Source organism: Diadema antillarum, unplaced genomic scaffold (genome assembly GCF_040938485.1).
Source record: "Diadema antillarum isolate AM-2024a unplaced genomic scaffold, OU_Dant_1.0 scf00000030, whole genome shotgun sequence".
Taxonomy (NCBI): domain Eukaryota; kingdom Metazoa; phylum Echinodermata; class Echinoidea; order Diadematoida; family Diadematidae; genus Diadema; species Diadema antillarum.
In genome coordinates, this window is record NW_027270919.1 from 1,485,115 (window position 1) to 1,512,064 (window position 26,950).

At 38.5% G+C, this 26,950-nt stretch overlaps 2 protein-coding genes across 2 annotated transcripts in view; both read left to right on the forward strand.

The window, feature by feature from the left end:
- Positions 1 to 831: 831 nt before the first annotated feature.
- Positions 832 to 7,764, forward strand: LOC139740244 (uncharacterized). The gene is made up of 6 exons (XM_071650829.1): positions 832 to 964; positions 1,889 to 1,983; positions 2,865 to 3,105; positions 4,040 to 4,186; positions 5,770 to 5,864; positions 6,903 to 7,764. The coding sequence occupies exons 1-6, from the start codon at positions 893 to 895 to the stop codon at positions 7,762 to 7,764; spliced, it is 1,512 nt and encodes a 503-aa protein (XP_071506930.1). The 5' UTR covers positions 832 to 892.
- A 5,632-nt stretch (positions 7,765 to 13,396) lies between these two features.
- LOC139740687 (citrate synthase, mitochondrial-like) overlaps positions 13,397 to 26,950 on the forward strand; it is a 28,931-nt gene continuing 15,377 nt past the window's right edge. The window contains exons 1-2 of the mRNA XM_071651259.1: positions 13,397 to 13,541; positions 20,924 to 20,974. Coding sequence (XP_071507360.1) covers positions 13,494 to 13,541; positions 20,924 to 20,974 — 99 coding nt within the window. The 5' untranslated portion in view covers positions 13,397 to 13,493. The remainder of the gene's footprint in view (positions 13,542 to 20,923; positions 20,975 to 26,950) is intronic.

The window sequence follows — 26,950 nt, forward strand, 5'->3', positions numbered from 1 at the left end:
TAGGCCGGCATGCTTTAGCTTCTCATTTTGAACATTCATTCAGTATAATTGCTACATTATACACTTCTTGATAGACTTTTGACAAAGACACAATGTTCGAAGAGGAATTCAAAATTTAATTGAAGTGGGCCCTAAATCGGTTTTGAAATACTCGGTAGTTGAGTGAGATATCTAAAAACAGAGTAAAACAAAGCGACTGAAGTGCTTACAAAAGGTGGGGCTCACCTTTTACTAGGATCGCCTTGTTTTGGATATCTCAGGCATTTGAAAACCAATTTTCATCAAATAATCTTTGAATTCCTCTTAGAATTATGTATGGTTTTTTTTTTCATAGTTTCATATGAGGATTCTCATTATCTCGAAAATCATCATAAAAAAACGTTGGAAACTTGATGCCCCATCTCAAAGGAAACTATACCCATCCCTTTAACTCGAACAGGCATGGGCTGGAAATAGGATAGAATAATATACCATAACAGATTAATGCTCGTTAATAAAGCGCTATTCATATTTTTTTTTTTTAGATAATCATAATGATCTTTCTACTCTTCCTCCAGTTTAATAGGCGCCATATTAAACAAAAATACAGCAGGTGTTTCCTCACTTCTACTGTAACTGATATAATGGAATAACATATCATGGGAAAGCAGATAATTTGAAATCAACGAAATCATCATGAATAGCTGACACATACAGCAAAACCAGCAAAACATAAAAAAGACAGGCATACTGAGTATACCACCAGTCTTGAGTAAACTCGTTGGTCACGTAATATCTGCTGCCCTCAACGTAGGGCCTTATCTATTAAAGTAGCTTTTTTCTTCTGATGATCAACGTTGTTGTTACGAATCAGACAGTCGAGTGGAATTAGAAATTGGAAAACGCCGGCAACATGGGGAAATCTTTTGCCAACTTTATGTGCAAAAAATTCTTTCATCCTTCGTCATACGCAAACATCAAAAGAGTGAGTTTGTTTGTTGTGTTAGACTCGTTGGAAGCAATCGCTATCTGTGCTGCCGCATCATCATGGTGTAGGAACGTAAACTTTACACTTTTAGTCCCACTCGTTGATGTGTGTGCGGGTTGACTCTTTCCTCTGAAGTTCATACACACTGTACTTCTGTAGCTTCTCTAGACTAGATAGGTCTAACAAATGATTAGACAAGTCTAGAGACCTACCTACCGAACACGTTACACTGTAGCTGTATATCATGTATATAGTGGACCTTTTTAGGCAATCATGAATGGCCGATATTAGCTTGGTTTATTACATGTTGTTGTAGAAAGTTTCTGGCGAAAGCCATGCCCATGTCGATTTTCAACTTGAAAACCGACATGTGGCCGGCTTCCAATATTATCCTCCTTGAACATGTTGAAATTCAAGGAGAATACTATTGGAAGCCGGCCACATGCTAAGAAAAATATGACTGAGTATTCAATGACACGTGTTGAATGAGTTACATTTTCTTTGTGAACATGTAGGATTGTAGGCCTACTACCTGTGAGTGTAGGCCTACTATCCGTACTAACTCCATCAATGTTACATGTAATTTAATGTAATTTAAGAAAAATAGGTCTTTTTTAAACTTTATTTTATTGGCGGGGTCTGAAGGTGTGCTAGATTTGGAAATGGATGCAACAAGAGCCTGTCTCCATTGCAAAATTTGTGAAATTCTCTTTGTATTTTCCTTATGAATATCATTCAAACAATGTGACATAATATTAGAACTAAATGTATTGTAGTAGTCTTCTCAAAGCTCATCTAGCAGTGACTGCACAGATACTTGTCCTTTAACAATCCATCTGGCATAATGTGTTAAATTTAAGCTTACCTTGTATAACTCACTTTTTTGAGGTGTATTGATCTTTGTTGCTTCTTCTTTGATAGGTTTGGCTTGCAGAACAGCGACATGACAGTGAAAAGAAAAAACAAGATGCTCTTAGAGCAGAGTATGAAAGGGAACAAGAAATATTTGATAACAGGTAAGATTATATTGAGGAAAACCCTGTGAAATCTTTTAACTGTCTTATCTTCATTATGCAATTGTATTATGATCTATCTGAGAAAATGAAGTTTTTGAGTGTGAGTATTTGCCGTCAAGAGTATGTGAAGTCAGAAACCCCAAGTTTTCAAGTGAATGAAGTACATTCCAAGCAACTAATTCATAACTTGAGAAATGTCTGTGATGTGAAAGTAGCTTGGCATAGGGTTGTAGGTCTCAGTGACACTGTATATTTAACATACTGAGATTTATTTGTAGTTGTTCATCACACTTCAGCAGAACAAAATATCAAGAGAAAGGGTAGGGTTATATTCATTGCCATTGAATGTGTCATGTCTGCCCATTTCCTGCTCTAGAGGATATGGAGACCAAAAGGCTTGGTCTGAATGTGTCTGGCCCGGCATGATAATGTGCGGCCTGACCTGCATTGCCCCACTGAATGGGGTCACAGGGAGTATGGGTGTTAGATATTCTAGCCGCCTGCCCACAAATCTGGGACACCTGCAGCCAGCAGAAAATTAAAATCAGGATCGAGTTGAGTCAAGGCATTATCATCTTATTTTCAAAAGTGAGAATGTACAACTTGTATTCACCCTGAGTTTGCTGTTTGTCCTAAATTCAAATGACATCCTTTGATTTTGGCATCACATCAGCCTTGCATTACATTCACTCAGCTCCCTGATGCGGAAGAACACAATCAAAATTGTGTATTGAGAGTGTGCCAACTCGAGTATTCGTCAGGTGTGCTAATTGTGCAAGTGGACGTGAATGAGAGTCTCACTCGATGAAGTAAAAATTTCTTGGAAAGAACAAGTTATTAGTATTTCTCTTGTTATTACTGTTATTGTTATGATTATCAAGGCAGTTGATGGGTGACGTCCGGGTGAAGCATGGGCTGACCTTCATGTATGAACCTCCGAAGGGCCTGAAGCAGGAGGAGAAAGATACCGAACAGGAGTACAAGTTTGAGTGGCAGCGGGGCGCCCCCAGGGAAGGCTTCGCCAAGGATATGGACGTGCAAGACCAGCCGTTCGGTATCGCCGTCAGGAATGTGCGGTGCATTCGCTGCCGAAAGTGGGGTCACGTCAACACAGACAGAGAGGTACATCTTATGCCCTACCCCCTCCAAAAAAAAGTATATACAGAGTGTATATGTACACGTTATATATCACTAAATTCATGTTGGGGAAACCTGTCTGTCTCTGAAAATGTTCTATCCCGACTTTATAAGCTTTTCAGATTTAACTTGTATTTCAATATTATATGGGTCCTGTCATTAATAACAGTAATGAAAGTGCAGTAGGTAAGCCTGCTGTCATCAACATTACTTCTTGTGTAGTCCAAAGTTTCAGAATCAAAATAGCTATAACTGTTGGGAGTTTTTCTGTTTGAATATGAATGTCAACCATTGTTCTAACTATTGTGCAGTTGCTAATAAGCCAGTTCATAAGTAGCTCATGTACACATTGGTACAAATGACCTTTCTTTTTTTCTCATTTGGTTAGGCACGTCACTCGTTTTCAAAGCGGCATAATGCATAAGCATGCCCGACGTAATGATTTATGGAATTCATGTTCAAACAAAGAATGAACTTGCGTTGAGATCAGGTGATCAGAATACTTCATCAGTTGACAGTTTAGCAGGTATCCATTTCATTGTTTTATATTGAATGTAATTCAAGCCTATTTCCTTTTATATTGCAAAATACCTTTCTTGCTGTCAGGTGGCAAGTACCATTTAGATGAGGATCACATGAATAATCATCGCATCACAGATGCTTATCTCAGTGAATTTACAAACCAAAATGCCTGTTGGTGCAAGTGACCTTTTTCTGCTCATGCGCAAAGTAGAATTACGAACTGGTCTCTTGAAGCAAGACCATAATGCTTCATAAAAGTTTTGTTTAAAAAGTAGAATGAACTAGTATCTGTGAATGTTCATCATTGTCCATTTATACTTTCATGAAGCATTTTAGAGCCTCATTGTCCATGGTGGAATTTTCAAATACCGTTCATATCCTCTATTACATACACTAGTGTCCAATGTTCGACCAATCCAAGGGTGATGAAGTGGCCGGCCCAAGCGCTGACCAGTCCGAGCTGATGGATGAGATGAGAAGAGATGGCTTGACACTGAAGCAAAATGTGCTGGGCCGGAAAGTGAATGAAGGAGCCAGCAATCAGGTGTGTATGATTATGACTACATCACATCCTGAGATCTCCTTTTCTACACAGGTCTGTCTGTCATTTTGTCATCAGTTGGATTTGAATTAGTGTTTTTTTTTTTCAGTTTTTTGCATTTGTGACCTCGCCTCGCAAAACCAACAAAAAGTCGCCGCATGTGGATTTTTTAGTAGTCAAGGGCAGATTCTGAAAGAGGAGATTTAAGCTCTAAAATGATGTATCACTCAATTCAAATGGCCTCTCTTAACCTATATAGATATTGAATAGAAGACACTCGCACTAGAAAAGTGTGTACTGAGAAAAGAGGCTCTGAAGTACAATTGTATAGGGTCATTTCATGCGCTTAATCTTCACCGGGACATGCTAGCCTGTGTAGTGAATGGGGGGAAAAAAGATGTAAAACACCATAGCAACAACAATGACAGGATTATCAGAATAAGCTGAAACTATGCTCCATTAAAATATTCTCGCCATGACTAGTACCAGCTGTCAAAGCAGTGGCACCATCCTTTCAAACTTGACAGTGAAGAGTGTGTAAACAATTTTTGAGAAATGAAAAGGGGCCTCTCAGACATACCTAATTACACTATTGTACACAAAAAAAATGTTCTAGAAAAAACAAACTGCTAAACACACAACATCCCATTCACTTTATGATCCCAAACTTTGAAATAATACAGAGGAGGAAATCAGAGCTGCCAAGTCTCCCTGATTTTGCAGGAATCTCCGTGAAGATATCAAAATCTGTTATGTCTGAAGAAGAGAATATTAAAATCTCCCTGATTTGAGAATGATTTTCATCCACTGAAATTCATTTAACACGCAGATATCTCCCTGATTGCTGTGTGGAATCTCCCTGATTTGGATGTGGGAATGTTGGCAGACCTGAGAATTGCTCTTTCAGAAAATATGAAAAAATCAAGATTGACTTGTGTGACCTGTTCACCCTATTTTGAGCACTCATGTAAAATCAGGGCATTTGACTTTTTGTTGGTTTGTGATGCACAATCACAAACGTATACTTAGATATACATATTCAGATAATTTTTCTCTTTGACCTTGTAGATTCGTACAAGACTGGGATCTTTTGTATATTCTATCTCATTCAAATTACAGTGTAGTTTGAAGGATTTCATGAAGGCTGCCAAGTCCATTTAGTGTGTCCCTATTATAAGCTGGTTTACTCAAGCATGGTATCTACACCTGTCAATAGCATACTGGTGTATGTCAGAGATGAAGTCAAACATATGCCCCCTCCATTGCTTGTTTGATGTGATTAAGATACACTAACTGCAAGGCTTTATCATTAAAAAATGATATCATCAAGAAGCTGTTTAAAAGGTTACATAATAGAAGGATGATAAGAAGCTTAATGTCTTATTGACACCACATGCTGTTTGGTAGGACACTTGTGACTCCATATGACTATTTTTTCGCGCTTTTTTTTTTAGCACTTGTTTCACACAGATGGTCATATTCTATTTCAGTGATTTTCATCTTCTTTGTGTAAGCTGTGAGACAAATCCAGTGTAATTCCTTTCCATTTCTCTTACTGTTGTACTGTTTCTCTTTGATATTGGCAGAAATTGGCTGCCAGTAGTGACGAGGAAGATGACATTGGTCCGGAGGAGGCCTTCTTAAAGTCTCTCTCCATGGAGGAGAAGGTCAAATTACTGAAGTGAGTACAAACAGCAGCTTGGCAACAAAGAATGTTTCATTGTGAACCTGAAGAACAATAATGTTTCATTTGCTAGCTGCCAATATGTGTTCAGCTCTCAGTTGATGGAGACATAATAATTGTAGGGAACTCATTGGCATATATTCCAGGAGAGAAGTCTGGCCCCTGGTTGGTGTGGCTTGGTATCCTGATACATCATTTCGTACCCAAGCTAATAATACTACCGCAACTGTCATGAACATGTTGTGAACTGCATGGCAACCTAAGTGGTGTCAGTTCATTAACTTTTTGTACAAATCTTTCCTTATGAATGTTTGTTATTGAGTGAATAGTATCCACTTCCTACAGGAACTAAAACTTACTTTCTCATATATGTGCATTTAACCCGTTGAGGACGAGTCCTGAGTATACTCGGGCAAGCGTCTATGGGAAATGCGTGTTGTAGCAAAATCAAACCGTCCTCAATGGGTTAATGGAATGCCAATCGTTTTCTATTTTGTTTTGTTTTGTTTCTTTTTGCATACACTTGTTTTCAGCAAGTCAGTTGGTCAATGAGCTACAGTTATCATATTACACAGATCTCAATGTACCTTTGAGCAAGCCTAATGTCTAGTCTGTGGATATCTTTGTCACTTTGAGAGGCTTAGAACAGGAGAATTTATATGCTGGTGATAGAAGAATTACTCTGATACTTCAGAACACATAATTTTCCAAGGGATCTTTGCTTGGCTTTAGCCTTGGAACACACCAAAGACACATAACTGTCAGAACATACTCTTTGGAACTTGAAGGGAATAAGCTGTACCAAAGAATACTAGTATGCATCATTTTCAAATAATGTTTTTGTTTCAGTTGAGCAAAACCAGCAATCCCATTATGAAGTAAAAAGTGACATAAGATAAGGGTGAAATAAGTTCAAACTTCTACCTTATGATGATTATCATTGCTGAGTTTTTCAGTGTTTCGTAGACATTAATGCAAAATTGAGAATTTATCTGATATGACTACCGTGTTTTGCTTTTGTATGAATCGCAACAGAAAACTTGAGAAGATGGAAAAGAAGCAGAAGAGGCTGAAGTCGGAGAAATCAAAAAAGAAGAAAGACAAGAAGAAGATGAAGAGCAAGAAGAAGTCACACCCCTCAGACAGAGACGATAGCAGTGAGGATGACAGGAAGGATAGAAGGAAGGAAAAAGACAAAAGAAAGAGGAAGGTCAGGTCTGATTCTTCATCCGACAGTTTAGCTACAGAAGAAAGAAGAGGGCAGTCTAGCTCCAGGCATCATCATGACGACAGGAAGATCAAGAGAGAACCAGACAGTGATGGGGAGGGCAGAAGGAAGACGCATGGTGAGAGCAGGAGGAGAGATGGCTACCAGAGACTGAAGAGCCAACCACAAAGTGAAAGTGATGACGAGAGACGAGGAAGCCGAGAGGAAGGAATCCGGAGGAGTGGTTTTGGAAAAGTGAAAGTTAAAAGGGAGAGAAGGAGTTCAGATTCCGACCATGGTGTAACAGATAGCAGAGGCAAGAAGGAAAGAGAGCACAAAGACCAGAGCGCACGGAGGTCAGAGAATGGTCACCACAGTAACAGAGACAGAAGGGAGAGGAGGGAGGAGAGATTATGGTATGATGAGAGAGATGAGATGCGTAGGAACCGCCGCGAGGAGCACAGAGACACTCGCTACAGAAGGCCTGATGGGGACGATGACGACCGCCGAAGTCATCACCGTGATCGTAGCCCACGGAGAGATGAGTACGACAGGAGAAGGGGTCACGCCGGCAGCGAGCGGTCCGACAAGAAGAAACGCTACCACCCATCCTCTGAAAGCTCCGAGGAGGACTCTTCTTCAAGTTCTGAACGTTCCACTCCAGAGAGGGAACGAAAGAGAAGAAGATAAGAGACACCTGTGCTCATGAGAATATTTTACATGTTGTCCAGCTACTGTGTAGTGGGATGTTACCAGTTACAGCATTGACAAATCACGTGTACCAGAAGTTTTTAAAGGAAACAGAAACTCTCACTTCAAGGTGCTGTTGTGGGGAAATGAAATAACTTTGCTTGAATCAGGGGAATACTTTTAGTCATTAAGTTGGAAGTTACAGCTTACAAAGTAAAGCTTTATTATCACAGGCTGATTATGAAGTTGGGGGCAAGTCACTGAGAACTTTACACCCATTTCATATGCAAAGTTTCATTGAATAATCATTTTCTTTGAATGTCTTTTTTGCATGATCCAAATTCACAATAAGTCAAGAAGAATACCATTGTTCATGTTGTATCTTGTTTCCAGGAAATGAAATTGCTTCAAGATGCATGACTTTCACTATTATACTTGGGTGACCCGCACCTCGTCATAGTTAATGTTTGCGCATATTTGAATCACATTTTGCCACTGAAATTCTTTGAAATCCAACTCACATACAGGAAAAATGCTGAAAATTCCAATGGAATCACAAGTTCACTGATCGATATCGAAGATTTGCAGCTATTGTCATCAAACGCGAACGATGCAAAAAAGTTGCACGCTAAGGAAGGGGCCCGCAACTCGTCACCCGCGCTCCCATAGACAAAGCACGTAAAAGACGTGTGCGGGTGACCGTGATGCTCCCATAGACATACACGTAAAAGATGCGTGGGGGGACAGTGGTGATACCTATAACACGTATTCCGATTTAATTTCAGATTTTCGCGAAAAACTGTTCGGTTTTCACCACAATTTGCTTGGTTGTGGTAGCCCTGCCAAGTTTCAAGCATACTGAACACAGTCCCGGGCATAAATTTTTGTTTAGTGCGCTTAAAACAATTTTAAGCAGGGTGACGGTATTCGGGCCCCTGACGAGGTGCGGGCACCTTGCTATATATACAAAGCATGGAGAGTTCTCTTTGACTTTAAATCACAAGTTTATTTGCTTCCGTCTAGTGACCCCCAGATTTCAGAATGTCCTGACTACCCCTTACTCCTTTCCCAATTTGTTCTTGTTTTTGCTGATTCACCAAGATTTTCTAAATTCTCAAGTAATTGAGAGTAATATGCCGTGAGTGTTTCCTTCCTTACGATCATCACAACCTGTAAGAAGACAGCACTTGTTCATTATCACTGGAATACTAAATGTCTGCTGCAAAAGTTCAGATTTTGGGTGGTACATGGTGCATCAAGCATTGTTAGTTTTGAATCATTCAGTAATCTTGCTGCTATGATCCAATCTAATCCTCCTCTTGCCCTTCTCATGTTCACATAAACACACCTTTGTTAAGAGTCTGGGGTGCTGTTGCCTAAAAAAGATGCAATGAAATATAAGTTAGAACTTTATCAGCCAATCAGAATAAAGTACTTGGAGTCTTATGTTTGATTTTCTGACTTAGGTTTGATTTCAAGTCTTATGCAACAAGGCCCAGTTCTTTGGTGGACCAATCTGATGTATTCCCTGCTAGTATATTTGTAATGTTTCCTACATGTGTAGAGGAGATAGAGTGATATCTACAAAAGCTGTCTGATAGTTGTGCCTGTTGTTCCAGTCCTGATGATCAATATGTGCTGTGTGTGGGTTATTTTGGGATCTGTTTGGAAAAGTCAGAGCTTGTTTTCTTGCTCTGCTGAGTATAGCTAGCCGTAGCTGCCTGCTTTACTTCTTGTTTTGAAGACTTGACCAAGTTGTCTCCTACACATGATTAGGTATGGATTTATATGTTTATCACCCACGGGGCAAATTAATACCTTCAAAGTTTGTGAAAGAAGAATGGAGCAGGAGAGTAACATGTAGTAGGGCTAAGGCATGGTGGTGACAGCAGGATATTTACTTTTACCTCTCCTGTTTTTGTTTCGTATATTCTCTCCATGTGACTGATTTTGTATATGAAATTAATGTGATAACTCGTGTTAAGATAGATGAAGTCATTGACAGGTGTATTGTGGCATGTTTTGAGAATTATCATAGATTTCAAAGTGACATACTGTAAATGTTTGTTAATAAAGTCTTAGTAGCATGTTTGAAATTTCTTGTACCTATCGAGTATTGTACATTTCTTGGCCCAGTCCTGACCATGTATACACCTGTATTGTATTAGTAGGTCTAAATTTGTCTCCTGGGGCCTGTGATAGAAATGATTGCAATTATCAAAAGCTGCAATAATTGCAGTTGCTGCATAAAAAGCAAAAATACAGTGGATTAGTTGTTTGTGGTCTTTGCTGTAGTAACTGTAATTATTGCAGAATTGATTGGTGGCAAACTTCTATTTGGTCATAAATCAGTTTGCCTATGAGATTGTCCTGTCAAATTATCTCTGACAAAAGACAGTTTTTGTAATTAATTAAACTTTGTGGATGTTTCTTTTCCTATAGCCTTTTATAAGAGCATTTCATTTACCTGTTCCCTCCCATGAAGTTCCATAGGCAGGAATTAACTTCATTATTGCTAAGTAGGGCAAGCCTCTGGCAAGCTTAGTGATTGTTAAGGGCAACTTTTGTAAAGAAAACATTCATAGACTCTAAATACATTACAGAACCTGTCTATTGAGAGAGCATAGACGTCACCCACTACACATAGATATTCATCACTCGTTTATTACTTCATGCACCCTCTTTCTGTCAAAATCATCACCATGACATTTTAAACATGCTTTCCTGCTCTGATCTCGTCATCACCACTGACAGCCAGTCTAGATAAAAACAGCACAGTGCTTTGAGAAATCTAGAAATTACATGCACAGAGGATGATACAGGCCTGTAACTCTTAAATCAAGAAAAATGCATTCATATGTGCAGTTGTAGCATTTTCTTGTATTTTGGAATCATTGCTGAAGGAATTTCATTTTCAAAATGCACATACTTGAGAAGAGAAAGCAAATAGTTTGACAGGTTTCGATGTGATTTGTAATCAAATTTGTCCAATCTTTTGCACATCATTTCAGAGTAAACATGGAGAGTAATGGTAGACAGTATGTATGTTCTACCATTAAGCAATGCTATGCATGTCCCTGAGTGTCCACTTCAGTAATGACCAATCCTGTGAAACAAAATTTGTCATGTTTTGAGGTTTGCTGCTCCCCATCATTGATGTTTGTATTCAAAGGTAGTTGAGTCTGAATACACACCTCTGCCAATAACTGAAATGAATCGGCCAATGAAACCGAAAAATATCAGTTATCATAAAATCAAGGGGCTCGAAAGTCTGGGTCAGAAGTAGAGGAGAAAATCTGAAATTGTACATTTATGTCAAGAACTGGAGAAACTCTTGACATTATTTATTCAAGTATGTTGCACTTGTGATGAACTTGGAACAATCAGTAATTAGACTAAGGAGAATACGTGGTGAAGATCAAAGGTCAAAGTTCACAGTAAGTTAAAAAATTGTCCTGCCCATTCAGGACATCAAGAAATGTAAAAATTGATTTCAATACAGATACACTTGTGAATTGATGACATATTTTTGTACATGGTTTGTATCAACAATGCCACTTGCCCCTGAAATACACCTGAAACTGTAGAATTTTGCAGCTTCCTTATTTCATCTCCAAATTAATATGATGAAACCATTTCCATTCTGTTTGTTTAAATGTAATCAATAAAAGAGTTATCTCTAACATGCAGTGTAACTTTGCAAATAATTTGCAGTTTTGCTTTTGACTGTTAAAACTACTGTAAAACACGATATATTCGTGGCATGAATTTTTCGCGAATTGGAGCCGACGGCCTTTTTTTTGCGGCATGAAATTTTCGCGAACTGCCACTGGCATTCAATGCATATAGTGTAGACAAGAACTTCCGCGTGCATTTTAATTTCGCGAATCTTGGCGCTCGCGAAATTGGCGAAATTAAAATGCATGCGAACATTCCTCATTTTACAGTACATGTATTAACATTCAGTACTAGATTTTTTTTTTTTTTTTTTTTTTTGGGGGGGGGGGGTTCCCTGAGATTATGAAAGATAAAGACAGAGGGACTATGTGAGATATGAGAAAGATAGGAGAAATCGGTGCGTAGCTTTGACATCATTATTCCTCTAACTGTTCTTCCTTTTCGGAAAAGTGCATATTATATATATATATATATATATATATATATATATATATATATATATATACTTACATGTATATTTGTGTGTGTATGTATGTATACTACCATTTACAGGATTTGTGGCTAACTTTTTTTTTCTTTTTTTTTCTCAGCTGGCCCATTTAGGCCACTAACATTTATGAATCTGATATTTTAGTTGCCTGAAAAAGAAATGTACTGGCTGGATAATTAATAATGGAAACCAGGAATCCACGTTAGGTGGCCTGATTACAAAAAATAGCCTTTTTGGAAATTTAGCAGCCTGGTGTCAATTTTTTTGTGGCCCCAGGCCACTGCTAATGTCGAATTCTGATATTATGTATATAATATATAATAGAAAGATAGATAGATAGATAGATAGATAGATAGATGGATAGATGGATAGATAGATAGATAGATGGATAGATAGATAGATAGATAGAAAGATAGAGAGAGAGAAAGAAGGAGGCAAACATTGGGGCATTTACATTTTTGAAAGGACAATTGACAAACATATTCGATGAACTTCAATCTGTCAGGCTAAAATAAACAAAAAAGTGTGAATTTTTAGTAAGATATACATGTAGCTGTGTTATCATATTTACCTTTCGTATTTGGTTGTTTTAATATAATATACAGTTTAAACATTGTACAGTGCATCCTGTCATAACATACAAAGTTATGATGAAACTCTTGTTACAATGTAGAAAAAAGACAGGTTCCAAAATTATTGTCTATATCTTAAATACTTTATTTTTTTTTTTTGCTATAACAAAATTTTGATACAATATAATGAAAGAAAACTGCCTGTCTCGAAGACTTTGTTACAGTATAACTGAATCGCCTGTAGGACCTATTTGTAATGTGATTCTATCTAGCTAGGTCAATTATTGGAAGCATTATTTTTCTTGTTATGTGGCGACTGGGGGAAAATTTACACAAAAAAAAATTATAACTGACTAGGATTAAAAACATACGATGAAAAGTACACAGATTTCAATGAAAGTAAATGAACAGTCAATACTAGAGATAAAAAGATTAATTAGATAGGGATTGACATATTGTGGGATAGATAGATAGATAGTTCTATAGATAGATAGAGAAATTAATAGGTTGATTGATACCAGAGGAATAATAGATAGCCAGACAAATTTTTTGAAAGAAAGATAGATAGCTGCGTGTACAACCATATTCCCAAACATTCTGAAGACACAGGCGATATATCCTGAAAATCCTCCCAAGTTTCTTCCCAAGTTTAGGAAAAAAAGTTGTGAAGAAGTTAGGTAGGAACTTAGGAAAATGATCAGAATACCATTTTTAGGGGGAAAAACCTGACTTAGGACGAAATATCAATCTACAGGAAAAATTTCAAAATACCACCCCTGCAATGGCTTCACTTGACTTCGATCGATCGAAGAAGGGAGGTGCCCGAGCTGATCGAAGACGTCTGCTCACATTTTGCGGCTGGCTTCTGTTGTTGACCTTTGACCATTTCTTCCGGAACTGGTCGTTGGTGTGCGATCGAAGAACAAGCTGCCGAGCCGTCCGCTAGGCCTACTTTTCTCCTCCTTTAAAGATTAGTTTGCTTATCAAACATGCCTTTAGTTAAAACAGCATCACAGAGGCTTCTTCTGCAAGCGAAGGTATGACTATTTTCACCTTATATCATCTTTTAACGAAATTACAGTTCGAATACTTAACTGAAATATGCCGGTCAGCGGCAATCAACTGGAACAGCGGCTTGTGCAGTCGAATCTAAAGGCAATGGCAATCGCGTGCAGTATTACTATTAGTGCAGTGCAAGGGCCAGCCAGTGCAGCGTGTGTGCTCTACTGCACGCTAGCTGCCTAGCTAGCCTGAGCTGACGGCCTGCTGGCTGGAGTTTGGAGGGTGTTTCACAAAGATTTTAAGTCGAACTTAGAATTGAAGATTGACTAAAAATTATGGTACGCTGTATGTGTCTTCAATGTTGCTCAACTTTCTAATAAAAATGAGGCCAAATCGTGTTATCGGTCCCCTCTCGTTCTGCGTGTGCGTCTCCACTATTCTATGTGCAAAGTCTATGGACTATGCCAATGCTAATGGAGCTATGGTCATAGACCAGGAGCTGGCTGCTGGTCAATTTACCCCATCAAGCCCAAAAGGTTTGACCCCTCAAAGTTACTGGGGCCACCCCCCTCATTACAAAACTGGGCGTCAGCCTGATACCTGAGGGCGGGGTTGTCCCCCAGGGACCCCCCCAAAATGGCCCCCGGCGGGTGTAATTTACCCCATGGAGCCCATGGACCAAACCTGGTCTAAAAGAATGGCCTAGGGGTGTACATAATAAAAATATAAAAACTGACAAAATATCTGGTCGGGAAAGGGGTTGCCAGACCGTCCCCCCCTGGGCCCCCCCTGGCGGGTGTAATTTACCCCATGCAGCCCATGCACCAAACTTGGTCCAATGAAAGTACTATGGGTGTACATAATGAAAATATAAAAACTGACACGATATCTGGTTGGGAAAGGGGTTGCCAGATCCCCTCACCCCCCCCCCCCCCCCCCCCCCCCCCACCACCGCCCATTACGCCCCTTCGTGGGTTTAATTTAGCCAACAGCACCCATGGATCAAATTTTACTGGGGGAAAGTAGGCCCCACTATAGGTGTGCAAAAAATAAAGATAAAAGCTGACAAAATGTCTGACTTACAAAGAGTAATCAAACATATCCCCTACCTTTGCTACCCCCCCCCCCCCCCCCCCCATTTTTTAGTGTGAAGGGCCTATACGGTTTGGAGAGGTATGAATGAGCGTGTCATAAAAAGTAATAAATGGAACTTCTTGAATTAAGATGAAGTTATGACAACAGAAGCATTGTGTGTGTACATATATCCACATGCCCCATCCCACTCCCTCCCCAAAAAGAATGGAGTTATCGATATCTACACTAGAAACATACTCAAACAGTGCAGACCTTTGCCAAGCAGCTCATTTCCACCCATCTACACATGCTAAAAACTGCCAAATTTCCCATATAAAAGCCTTTTGCTTTTAAATGCCATCAACTTCCAGCTGTGTGGTAGTGCATTATACCTTGAGCACATGCCTTTACCTTTAGTGCGCATGTATGCAAACCTCAAATTCATGCAGCTTGAACTCCCAATTCCATTGATCTCATCTGCCATAAGATAAAAATCATCAAAATTTCATAAAGATTCCCGGATCACTACCAAAATTTATATTTATCATCTGTTTTTAAAATGTAATTGTGTTATTATCATCTTTTCATACAAGTTTCATCCAAATGTGTTCTCAACCTTTCAAGTTGTTTTGCATACAAACAATAATGCAGACAATACTATATATAAGTAACATAAAACCTCAAGTGGCAGAAATAATTACAACTGTATCCAACATCCTACAGTTCAACTGTGTTACCATGCATGTGGAGCAAGCTCATGTACAACAGTACAAGAAACTGTATACCTGTGATAAAAAATTGTACATGCAGTGGGTGCATAGGCCATAGTGTGGTTAATTGCATGCATATATTTGTATGTTGTATACATTTGACTTGTTGCATGCAATTATACATTTCGAAGATTGGCAACACGTGTATCATCAGTCTGCAAACAATAAAAAGGCGGTGTTTTCCTGACCTTGGTAAGTGAACTGGGCTTTCCTATTGTAGGTACTATACTGGTAGGCCCCTATGACAGTAGTACATGTATTTCATCACTGGATGACAATTGGTGTCAGTAACAGAGCAAACAAAGAAAGGTCAAGAGTCTAGATCTTGGACTAGATCTAAGTCTCAAATATGCTATGATATGGCTAGATATCTAACATTAGACCTATATTTCCTATACATGCTATAGCTTGTAGAGTATACCTAGTACTATTTGGCGAAACCAAATGAACTGGAACAGGGGATGGATTATCAGCGAGATGTAGTGTATCATGAGTCATAACTGAGAAACCAATAAATAGAACATCAATGTTCTCAGCCTATATAGGTTTAAGTGTCAAAGGTGTGCATTGCTTTAAATTTGCATAGAACACTTAATCCCTGAATTTGTTCAAGTCACTGCACTTCCCATCATTCATAGCTAGAGTCAAAAAGGCAGCATTATACTACATTTCAATTTCTCTATCTAATAGACAACTTTGACTTTAGGATTAGAAATAGCCTTATTAATAGCTATATGTATCATAAGTGTTGAAGATGCAGATGTTCCAGTGAATGAATACTTGCAGAATTGGGTGTGAAGATTAGGCAAATAATCTGAAACTCTCTTTTAATATAGCAAAAGAAATAACAAACTGTCCCTGTGTTGTAGCCTCTCCCAGGAGAGGCTGCAGTGCCAGTGTGGTGCATGTAGTAGTCTTTGTGCAGACTCATTGACAACCAACAAAGGTTTGTACCTGTAAACTATGAGAGCTGCACAAGGTATAGAAAACAAACAACTGAAGTGAAAACAAGCTTATGTGTACTTTTGCCTCATACATCAGTGTAAACAAACTCAGAGTTGAGCATAAATACTGTAGCAATGCACAATTATAGCTTTGGCTGCAACAGAGGTGTAAGTGAATGACCTTTGGTACATAGATTCCTATATTTTTGCAGGTATTTAAAATATTATCTTACTCCCAATGGTTTTGATTTGCAATGTAAGCAATTTGAGGCTTCATTTGGTCACAGCTCTTCAATCTTAAGGCTCTCTGTCCATGTTTCTGGCATGGTAGACATGCTGCATGTACTGTAGCTTGTTAAGACATCGATATCACAATATTTGCAACTTTAATCAGGCTGTTTGTTATTTCTTTTGCTATATTTAAAGAGAGTTTCAGATTATTTGCCTAATCTTCATACCCAATTCTGCAAGTATTCATTCACTGGAACATCTGCATCTTCAACACTTATGATACATATAGCTATTAATAAGGCTATTTCTAATCCTAAAGTCAAAGTTGTCTATTAGATAGAGAAATTGAAATGTAGTATAATTCTGCCTTTTTGACTCTAGCTATGAATGATAGGAAGTGCAGTGACTTTAACAAATTCAGGGTTTAAGTGTTCTATGCAAATTTAAAGCAATGCACACCTTTGACACTTCAACCTATATAGGCTGAGAACATTGATGTTCTATTTATTGGTTTTTCAGTTATGACTCATAATACACTACATCTCACTGATAATCCATCCCCTGTTCCAGTTCATTTGGTTTCGCCAAATAGTACTAGGTACTCTACAAGCTATAGCATGTATAGGAAATATAGGTCTAACATTAGATATCTAGCCATATCATAGCATATTTGAGACTTAGATCTAGTCCAAGATCTAGACTCTTGACCTTTCTTTGTTTGCTCTGTTACTGACACCAATTGTCATCCAGTGATGAAATACATGTACTACTGTCATAGGGGCCTACCAGTATAGTACCTACAATAGGAAAGCCCAGTTCACTTACCAAGGTCAGGAAAACACCGCCTTTTTATTGTTTGCAGACTGATGATACACGTGTTGCCAATCTTCGAAATGTATAATTACATGCAACAAGTCAAATGTATACAACATACAAATATATGCATGCAATTAACCACACTATGGCCTATGCACCCACTGCATGTACAATTTTGTATCACAGGTATACAGTTTCTTGTACTGTTGTACATAAGCCTGTTCCACATGCATGGTAACACAGTTGAACTGTAGGATGTTGGATACAGTTGTGATTATTTCTGCCACTTGAGGTTTTATGTTACTTATATATAGTATTGTCTGCATTATTGTTTGTATGCAAAACAACTTGAAAGGTTGAGAACACATTTGGATGAAACTTGTATGAAAAGATTATAATAACACAATTACATTTTAAAAACAGATGATAAATATAAATTTTGGTAGTGATCCGGGAATCTTTATGAAATTTTGATGATTTTTATCTTACGGCAGATGAGATCAATGGAATTGGGAGTTCAAGCTGCATGAATTTGAGGTTTGCATACATGCGCACTAAAGGTAAAGGCATGTGCTCAGGCATGTGCTCAGCTGGAAGTTGATGGCATTTAAAAGCAAAAGGCTTTATATGGGAAATTTGGCAGTTTTTAGCATGTGTAGATGGGTGGAAATGAGCTGCTTGGCAAAGGTCTGCACTGTCTGAGTATGTTTCTAGTGTAGATATCGATAACTCCATTCTTTTGGGGGAGGGAGTGGGATGGGGCATGTGGATATATGTACACACACAATGCTTCTGTTGTCATAACTTCATCTTAATTCAAGAAGTTCCATTTATTACTTTTTATGACACGCTCATTCATACCTCTCCAAACCGTATAGGTCCTTCACACTAAAAAATGGGGGGGGGGGGTAGCAAAGGTGTAGGGGATATGTTTGATTACTCTTTGTGAGATATTTTGTCAGCTTTTATCTTTATTTTTTGCACACCTATAGTGGGGCCTACTTTCCCCCAGCCAAATTTGATCCATGGGTGCTGTTGGCTAAATTAAACCCACGAAGGGGCGTAATGGGCGGTGGTGGGGGGGGGGGGGGGGGGGGGGGGGTGAGGGGATCTGGCAACCCCTTTCCCAACCAGATATCGTGTCAGTTTTTATATTTTCATTATGTACACCCATAGTACTTTCATTGGACCAAGTTTGGTGCATGGGCTGCGTGGGGTAAATTACACCCGCCAGGGGGGGCCCAGGGGGGGACGGTCTGGCAACTCCTTTCCCGACCAGATATTTTGTCAGTTTTTATATTTTTATTATGTACACCCCTAGGCCATTCTTTTAGACCAGGTTTGGTCCATGGGCTCCATGGGGTAAATTACACCCGCCGGGGGCCATTTTGGGGGGGTCCCTGGGGGACGACCCCGCCCTCAGGTATCAGGCTGACGCCCAGTTTTGTAATGAGGGGGGTGGCCCCAGTAACTTTGAGGGGTCAAACCTTTTGGGCTTGATGGGGTAAATTGACCAGCAGCCAGCTCCTGGTCTATCAAGAAGTATGGAGTTTGAAAGAAGTCCCCGGCCCGGCTATGACGAAATGAATGGCGGTTGAATGGAGTGGGGACCTATTTCGCGATAATGCCAGCAGTGAAGATTTTGGAGACCTTTGTAGCCATTGATTATACAAGATGAAATAAATAACTATGGAATTTATATTCTGTAAATATGTCATGATGATAATTTGAACAAAGTGGGTGATGATGAGCCTAACCGTAACCGGTAACCCTAATGAAATTGAACAGGGAAAGCAGTGGCATACATTTGTATTGTACCTGTCCATAATTTTTAGTCAATCTTAAATTAAAGGGTGTGTACAGTTCTGGTCGAGGTGAAGATTTAGCTTTTACCGTTTTGTGAGATATACAGAAACCACTCTATGAGATGTCAAAGAGCATGCAGTTCTAAGGGGTACCCGGTATCAAAAGTTTATTCGATGAAAATGGGTTTTGAAATGGCTGAGATATCCCAAAACAAGGTGAAACAAAGAGATACTAATAAAGTTGGGGCATGTCGCCTTTTATTATTAGCACTTTTTTGGATATCTCAGCCATTTGAAAACCCATTTTCATCATATAAACGTTGAATCCTTCTTGAAATTACATGCTCTTTCATATTTCATTAGAGGCTTTTCATTATCTCACCTAGGAATGGTCAAAACATGAATCCCCACCTCAACCAGTACTGTACAGTCCCTTTAAGTTCGACTTCATGAAACACCCCCCTGGAACTTCTCTACGAATGATACTCACATTGATACTAACCGTAGTACGCAAGAATAGATAACATTTCACTCTATTCTCTACCCTCGAGTAAAAGCGTCGGCCAGTCAGGGTTAGCAGCAAGCCACAACTTACAAGGCACAATCATGATATTTTTCAGTGGTATTGAAAAAATCAACCAGTAAGCTGTAGTGTAGGCCAAGCTATTAATACAAATTGAACATTTAAACTAAAGATGAATAAAGTTAATAAATGGTAGAACCTCTGAATTTAATTTCTTTATCTTGTGTTATATTAACTTGCTTGAATGTTAGAACTCTACCAAAGAGATGAATGACTTGTCTTGAAGTTGAATTATTTCCCGGTTGAAGATATTGTGCAGGTAATTGAATTGAGTGAAAACAACAATTAACTATTCGGCACTGACTAGGGCCTAGATCTATTACCGGTACGTTAGATCTACAATAACATTACCGTTAATCTTGCTAGGATATTATACATGTACTTTCGCATTTCCATCAAGGATTGGAACATGTAAGCTTTTTACTATTTTGTGTGATTTGGATGCAATTTGGATTCAACTATAGTGCAGAATTTGAGATATCAACATGGTTATTAAGAAAGTACATTAGAGCTCCAAGTTCAGTATTGCCCATTCCATATGACCTTTTTAATCTGTTGAATTAGAATATTCTTTGCTTTTGTTATTGAGTCGTTTATCTGGTTTTGTGTCAATCTCTTCACATTATTTACAATCATTCTGAGTACATGGTGTAGGCATTACTATTAGTAGCTTGGTACAATGTATGTCATTGTCAAATGGTTCTACATGTAAGAAATAATGATGGCATAAAGCAAAGGATGAACCAGTTCATTGCTAGTATTTCTTTCAGTCAATCTGCTAACAAGTTATTAGTTCTAAAGATTTAATCTTTTCATGTATGCTTGCTCATGCCAAAGGCAAAAAATTGTTTTTACCTCTTCTTTTTGGTAGGAACCAAGACACATAAATTGTGTACTTGAGTCATAATTATGCCTAGTTTTTATAAGTAAAATGTGGGCATGTATTTTTGCTTCTCTCTAACAATGGCATGAAAAATATGCTGAATTATTGAATATAAATGTGAGAAATTATATTTTTTTCTAATCCCGGTTCTTATTCTTTTTTTGTTTGTAATGCAAACTTTACAATTGGTATCGTCCCTTGTACTCTGTAGTGTTAATTTTCTGATCCAGTCATTCTATGTGTTATAAATTATGTTAAAGTGTTCTCATATGTTATTCCCCCCCCCCCCACCCCCCCCCCCCCCTATTCAGAATATTCTACCAGCTTTTGGATGTGGAGTTAGAAATGCATCAGAAGTGACAGTAAGTATTTGTGTTTGTGTGTCTTCCTACTACTTCCTACAATTAGCTGTCCATCTTTTTGAAAACATTTTTCTACAACAGTTCTACTTCAATGGTACTTGACACAATCCGTAACTCTGAATGTAGTGCCAAGGGGACTAGTGAGTGTCCCATGTAGAGCAGGCAAGCCATGCTTATAATACAAAGTGCAAGTAAAAAAAGGAAAAAAAAAAGAAGAAAAAAAAGTCACACTTTAGTGGCTGAGTGATGTGAGCAGCCCTCTAAATGTTTTATTGATGTAGAAGCCAATAATGTTTTGATTTTATCTAGAAGGCTAATGTAGGTAGAGTAAGCTGACTGTACACAAATTCCCTTCGGATTTAAAACAAAGCAATTCCTTACATGATGCGAGTACATAAAGACCATTTATTCTCTTTCCAGTGTTGATTGCTGACATTGCATTGAAAAATGATGACTCCTTCACTTTGTTGTGGTATATACATGTATTGTTGAAGTGAGTTAAACTAAGCATACAAACTTGATCATCTTGAAACATTTCAATCTGCTTGGGCCCTTTATTGTGCTGCAGTCTTGCCATATCACGTATTAGTAATGTCCACATCATACACTGCATTTTTTTTTAGTATTTGTTGCACACACACATACACACTCAAAAATTCAAACAATAGTGCAATGTTTTTCGTAAATATGTCCTCCCCCCCAAAAAAAAAAAATAATAAAATAAAATAAAATCAATCTGATAAGACATACGTCTAGATATACAGTGTACTTAGTGTACTACTACTTCCCATAAATAATGTTTCCCGCAATCCCCCAAATCATTCATGGAGCTTTTTGTACTTGCATTGCCCTAGACCTGCCAGTCAAAAACTCTTCATGGCCATTGGAGAGTTATGAGTGTTAGCATTCAGCATTTAAGAACTTTTCTCAATTAGTCCTCAAAATGAAATACTGAATATTGCAATGGAAGTTTGTGATTTACTTTACATCTTAAACATGTCTGCAGTAAGATTGCATTTTAGTGGTGTTAAATTGTTCACTGGCACAATGGAAATATGAAACTGGGCTTACATTTGTAGTAATAGCAGAGTTGTGAGAGTGGCAATCCAAAATTTCAATTTCAAAATTGTGAGTGTTTATTGGAGTAATTGTTTGCTTTTTGTTTCTTATACAACAAGTACATCCTTTTCATCTTAAAATTTTAAAATTTGCAATTAGAGATTGAATACATTAAATACATGTGTAAAAATCATCAAATGCTGTAGGCCTACACTTTTTTTACACGGATACTCTGATGCATATGTACCAAAGGGTATATACAACTATGAATTGATGTGTATTGAGTAACATCAAACACATTATAGCAATATGCTATAAAGAGAATGCAATGAACCTATACTATTATATCTGTTTAAATCTGGTTCAGCAAGGTGGTTATTGTTTGATTGAATGTAAACTTCAAATAAAAGTCTAGCTATTTTGTCAGAGAGGCCAAAGTACCAGAGCAAGGGCAACATCATGATAAGATGTTTAAAACACAAAAGCATGTGACTAGTATTGCATGCAAATTATGCAAGGTAGCTGTCATTCAGCTGTATTAAACTATGTTACGTGTACATATTTTGTGAGGTATCACATATCATGTACAGGAATGTATAAGCCTGAGAAGAATCTATGGTATTAAAGGGACAGCAGGCTGTAATTTTGAGTGCACACATTCTTCTGGGCAGTCTACGTAGTTTTAATAGGATTATCCTATACTATAATACTCGAAGTTGTTGTTGTTGTCGCGGCCTTATGTATTTCCTGTTTTATTTCGGCGTTGCTGGTTTGTCTATCTCCTCCCGAGCCGTCGGCTCCGGGCAGCTGCGACCGGTGCCGTCGGCCGCAGGAGAGTATCCTTCATCGAATGGCGCGGGTTTCGTCCCCTCTCCGCCTCCGTGTCGACGTCGAGGACGAAAAAGAAAAATTAATTAGCAACATGCATAATGCATTTTTGTGCGTGACGAAAGAGCCGAGCGTTTCAATATTCACGGAAACCTGCGCTGGCCTCCTGCTTTCTCGATCTTCCATCTTTTAGCTTGCAGAGACACTGGGGGATACTAAAGATGATGGTGCAGCGAAATCTCTGACATCTTCCGGCGGACGCGCACGCACACACACAATGTACCTCGCAGAACTCTACGCACTCTACACTGTGTGTATAGTTCTGTGATGTACCTTTGCCTCCGCCTGTTACGTGTACTGAATGTATTGACGATGGTTACACGAATCTGTGTGTGCGTGATATGGACTACAAGGGCATTTACGTACAGTTCGCCATTATTGGCGTCCCCAAATGAAAACAACGAACGTTGTTATGTAATTGTATTTTGCACAACTGCAGAATACTATATGCAGCTCAGGTACGTCATTTAGTTTGCTCGCCGTTTGCTCTCAAGTCCGATGTCGTTTGTACGCAGACTGTTTAGGACGCGGCTAAATATATTTGCCCTTCCATATCAGATTACACGCGCAGCTGTGTCCATTCGTTTACTGCAGAGCTGCTGTAATCATACATATTCATAAGATGAGCGGACGTAGAGGAAAACCTCGCTTTGCCGACCGCCTATTTTTAAAATTGCAAGTGGAAATAGAATGTGTGGTTCTATGGTCTATCAAACCAAGTTTTGGTGACAAAAAAAAGAGGGAGCAAATGAAGACGAATGCAGTGATGTATATGTTCTTCTTTCTTCCATAACATGGGAAAAATATTAAAGAAAAAAAAATACGAGGTCGTGAGACCCTACTCCCACGGGTGCCTATTAAACCTGATGACTATGATCTCCCCCTCCCCAAATAATAACAATGATAATAATAATAATAATAATAATAATAATAATAACAATAATAATAATAAGGATAATGATAATAATAATATAATAATAACTATAATAGGAGCAATAATTGTAGGCCTAATATTGATTATGATAATGTACAGTCTGAAGCAGATGTAGTTCTATATGATATATCAAGCTAAGTTTTGGTGATTAAAAACAAAAAGGAGGGAGCAAAATTATGAAGACGAAAATATCTTATTTTTCTCTCATAAGGTGGGGAAAAGAAACATGAAAAAAAAAAAACACAAAACAAACCGAGGCCTTGAAACCAGCCGTGGATTCCCGCGGGTGCCCGCGTGGATGCAAGAGCCGGGGGTAATCAAAGTCATAGTGTTAATATCTTCCCGTTTTGACGGGAACAACCTGTGGGCAGAACTTTCGGGGAATCTCATTTGCGTTTTTGGTAATTTTTCCCTGAATGTTTTTGTTTTTTGCCCTGCGGAGGTGGAAATGTGTGTGTGCGTGAGGGCCGGGGGGGGGGGGGGGGGGGGGGGGGAGGGGTGAGGGGCAACAAGACAACTGTTGGACTTCAACGGGTGCAAATAACCCCTCGAAACTGAGTTCTATAATAAAAGCAAGTAGTGGCAGGAATGATCCCTACCAATGGACCGGATCGCCGGGCATATACTACAAAAATGTATTATAAAATTTCTGGGAAGGGTGGTCATTTAGAAGACAGCACAATTAATGAAAGAATGAGAAGACTTTTCTTTTTATTTCTTCAATAAAAATGTGCAAAATCGTATTATGAGAAGAAAAAAAATAAAACCCCTCAGACCCGTGGATTTCCACGGGTGCTGCTAGTAGATAAAGAATTCTGTAGACACATCCAAAAGTTGTACAATGTATTTACCTGTGACAGTTTCGACGACGGGCTGTCATCTTTCTCAAACGAAAGGAATAGGAATACTTAGAGTAGTAGATTTAGTGTTCACAGTAGCGACAGTAGCACAGCTTGCACATTTTTTTCTCTCTATCTGTGTACAGTGTGTGTTGATAGAGTCTATTTGATCAGTGGCACTGTATGCAGGAGAAAGTTGTTCAAACAAATTCAGTTAAATGTTTAATCTCTGGATCGGGATATCTCTTGAAGCCCAACTCTTAAAAATGTACTTGTATAGGCATGTACTAGGATATTAGAAATGTTTGTGTGATTTGATTTCCAGCATGAACAATCCACAATTTTATTATTTTTATTATTGTTTATTATTTTTTTTATTTTTTTTTTTTACAAACAACAGCCTCTGAAATTTGTCACACTGCGCGATGTGCATTTGATTACTTGTGAAATACAGGGGCCCGTTGCATAAAAGTTACCGTTGAATTTCAATGGTAACTACCGTCAAAATTAGGCATCACAGCCAATCAGCATCAAGGATTCTAAAATTTACCGCTAATTTGAAGACTTACCGCTAGAAAGGAGCGGTAAGTCCAGCGGTAAGGGTTTTATGCAACAGGGCCCAGATATGATACATGCTCTGAAATTCATGAACATAGCACATCTTATATTGAACTCACTCAACACAAGTTGTATCATGGTATGCAGCACTTGATGTGATGAGATGACTTTCACAAGGCATGCAGTTCCGTAATCACAGTCTTGCCGTGTGCATGTTTTGTGCTTTGCACAGTAATCTAGCACCAGCTAAATACCACGTGGACGATAAAGGTCAAATCCTGTCACACTGAAACACAGGGTACCAGCACATGGAGAACCCTATTCAATATGAATGGGTGCATTGCTGTTATATACACTTTTGTATACTGTAATACTCTATACATGTGTAGGGTACACTTCTAGACTAAGAGACCTTACACAATCATACAGACCTGTTTTGCCACGCTTATCACCTGCAAGGGGGCAACGTTCAACTACACAGAGCTGCCATTACTACCCTTTATACACTTACATACAATGTACCACATGTTGTGTCTTTCCCGTGTAAGATAAGACATACATTGTACAACATGCCAGACATTTAATAGTATTATGTTCTAATCAGTGGGCACCATGTAATGGGAATCATTCAACTAATGTCACAGGTTCAAGTCTACACATACAAGTAATCCTTTACAGCTGTACAACATTTGTAGGAATGATGTCAGCACCGTTTCATTTCATTTTTGTTGTTGTTAATGTTTGAGTACATAATTTTAATCACACATCATTGTCATGTCCTATGTATGATGGAGGTTGTAAAGGTACAGACATGTAGAGGGTAACAAATTATTGGTAGAAAGGAAAGAAGCAGAGTTGTGAAGGTACTGTATTTTATGGACAAAAATCTATTGTGAGTCGATGCCATTCATGCCTAGAATTTGGAAAATCCCACAAAAACCCAAACAAGGAAGCGTACAAATACAGTTGTACATGTAGGTGGGACTCTGAAAATGTGACACAGAGCTCTACAATTTGTATGTAAAGTGTTGCATTTTTCAAAATCACATTGTAGAGTGTATGCCTAGCAGCCTACTGGACATGTACCTGTGAATGAATATGGTATTTCTCTCTTCTCTAAATGGACCATTTTTTTCTTATTTCTTTCTTTCTTGAAAGATGTAATAAAATGTTGTCTACACTAATTAAACTCAAACTGAGGTGAGCCCTTACCATGTAAAGTACAGCAATGAATGAATCTTGAAATCACTGGTACTCCCCCTTCATGATTATATGATGTTTCTGTTTTAAATTGGCGATTTTTTTTTCTTCTGATTTTGTGCAGATTTAATGAATGTTTACCAATTCTATACAGTCTTTTTCCATTAGTAATTATAACAAATTCAGAGTTGCCAATTTAACGAGGGCAGGTCAATCATTTTTGCGGGAAATCCCCACAGGTCTCTGACAATGCGGATCAGGCGTCATGTACCATGCTTTGATGTCAAAACTATTTAGTGTTCCCTTTATCTGACATATTTCCCAATGTGATGCTGTATTGTGTAGTGGAGCTCTTCAAAGTGGCTTTTAATCGTGGTATTTCACCAGTGACTGCAGCAAAAAACAAAACCAACTGCAGCATTGTACCTTTGCCGATGGTACGGTATTGGTGGAGATGAGAATTGTGCTTTTAACTTTTTGCAAGATACCAAGAAAACA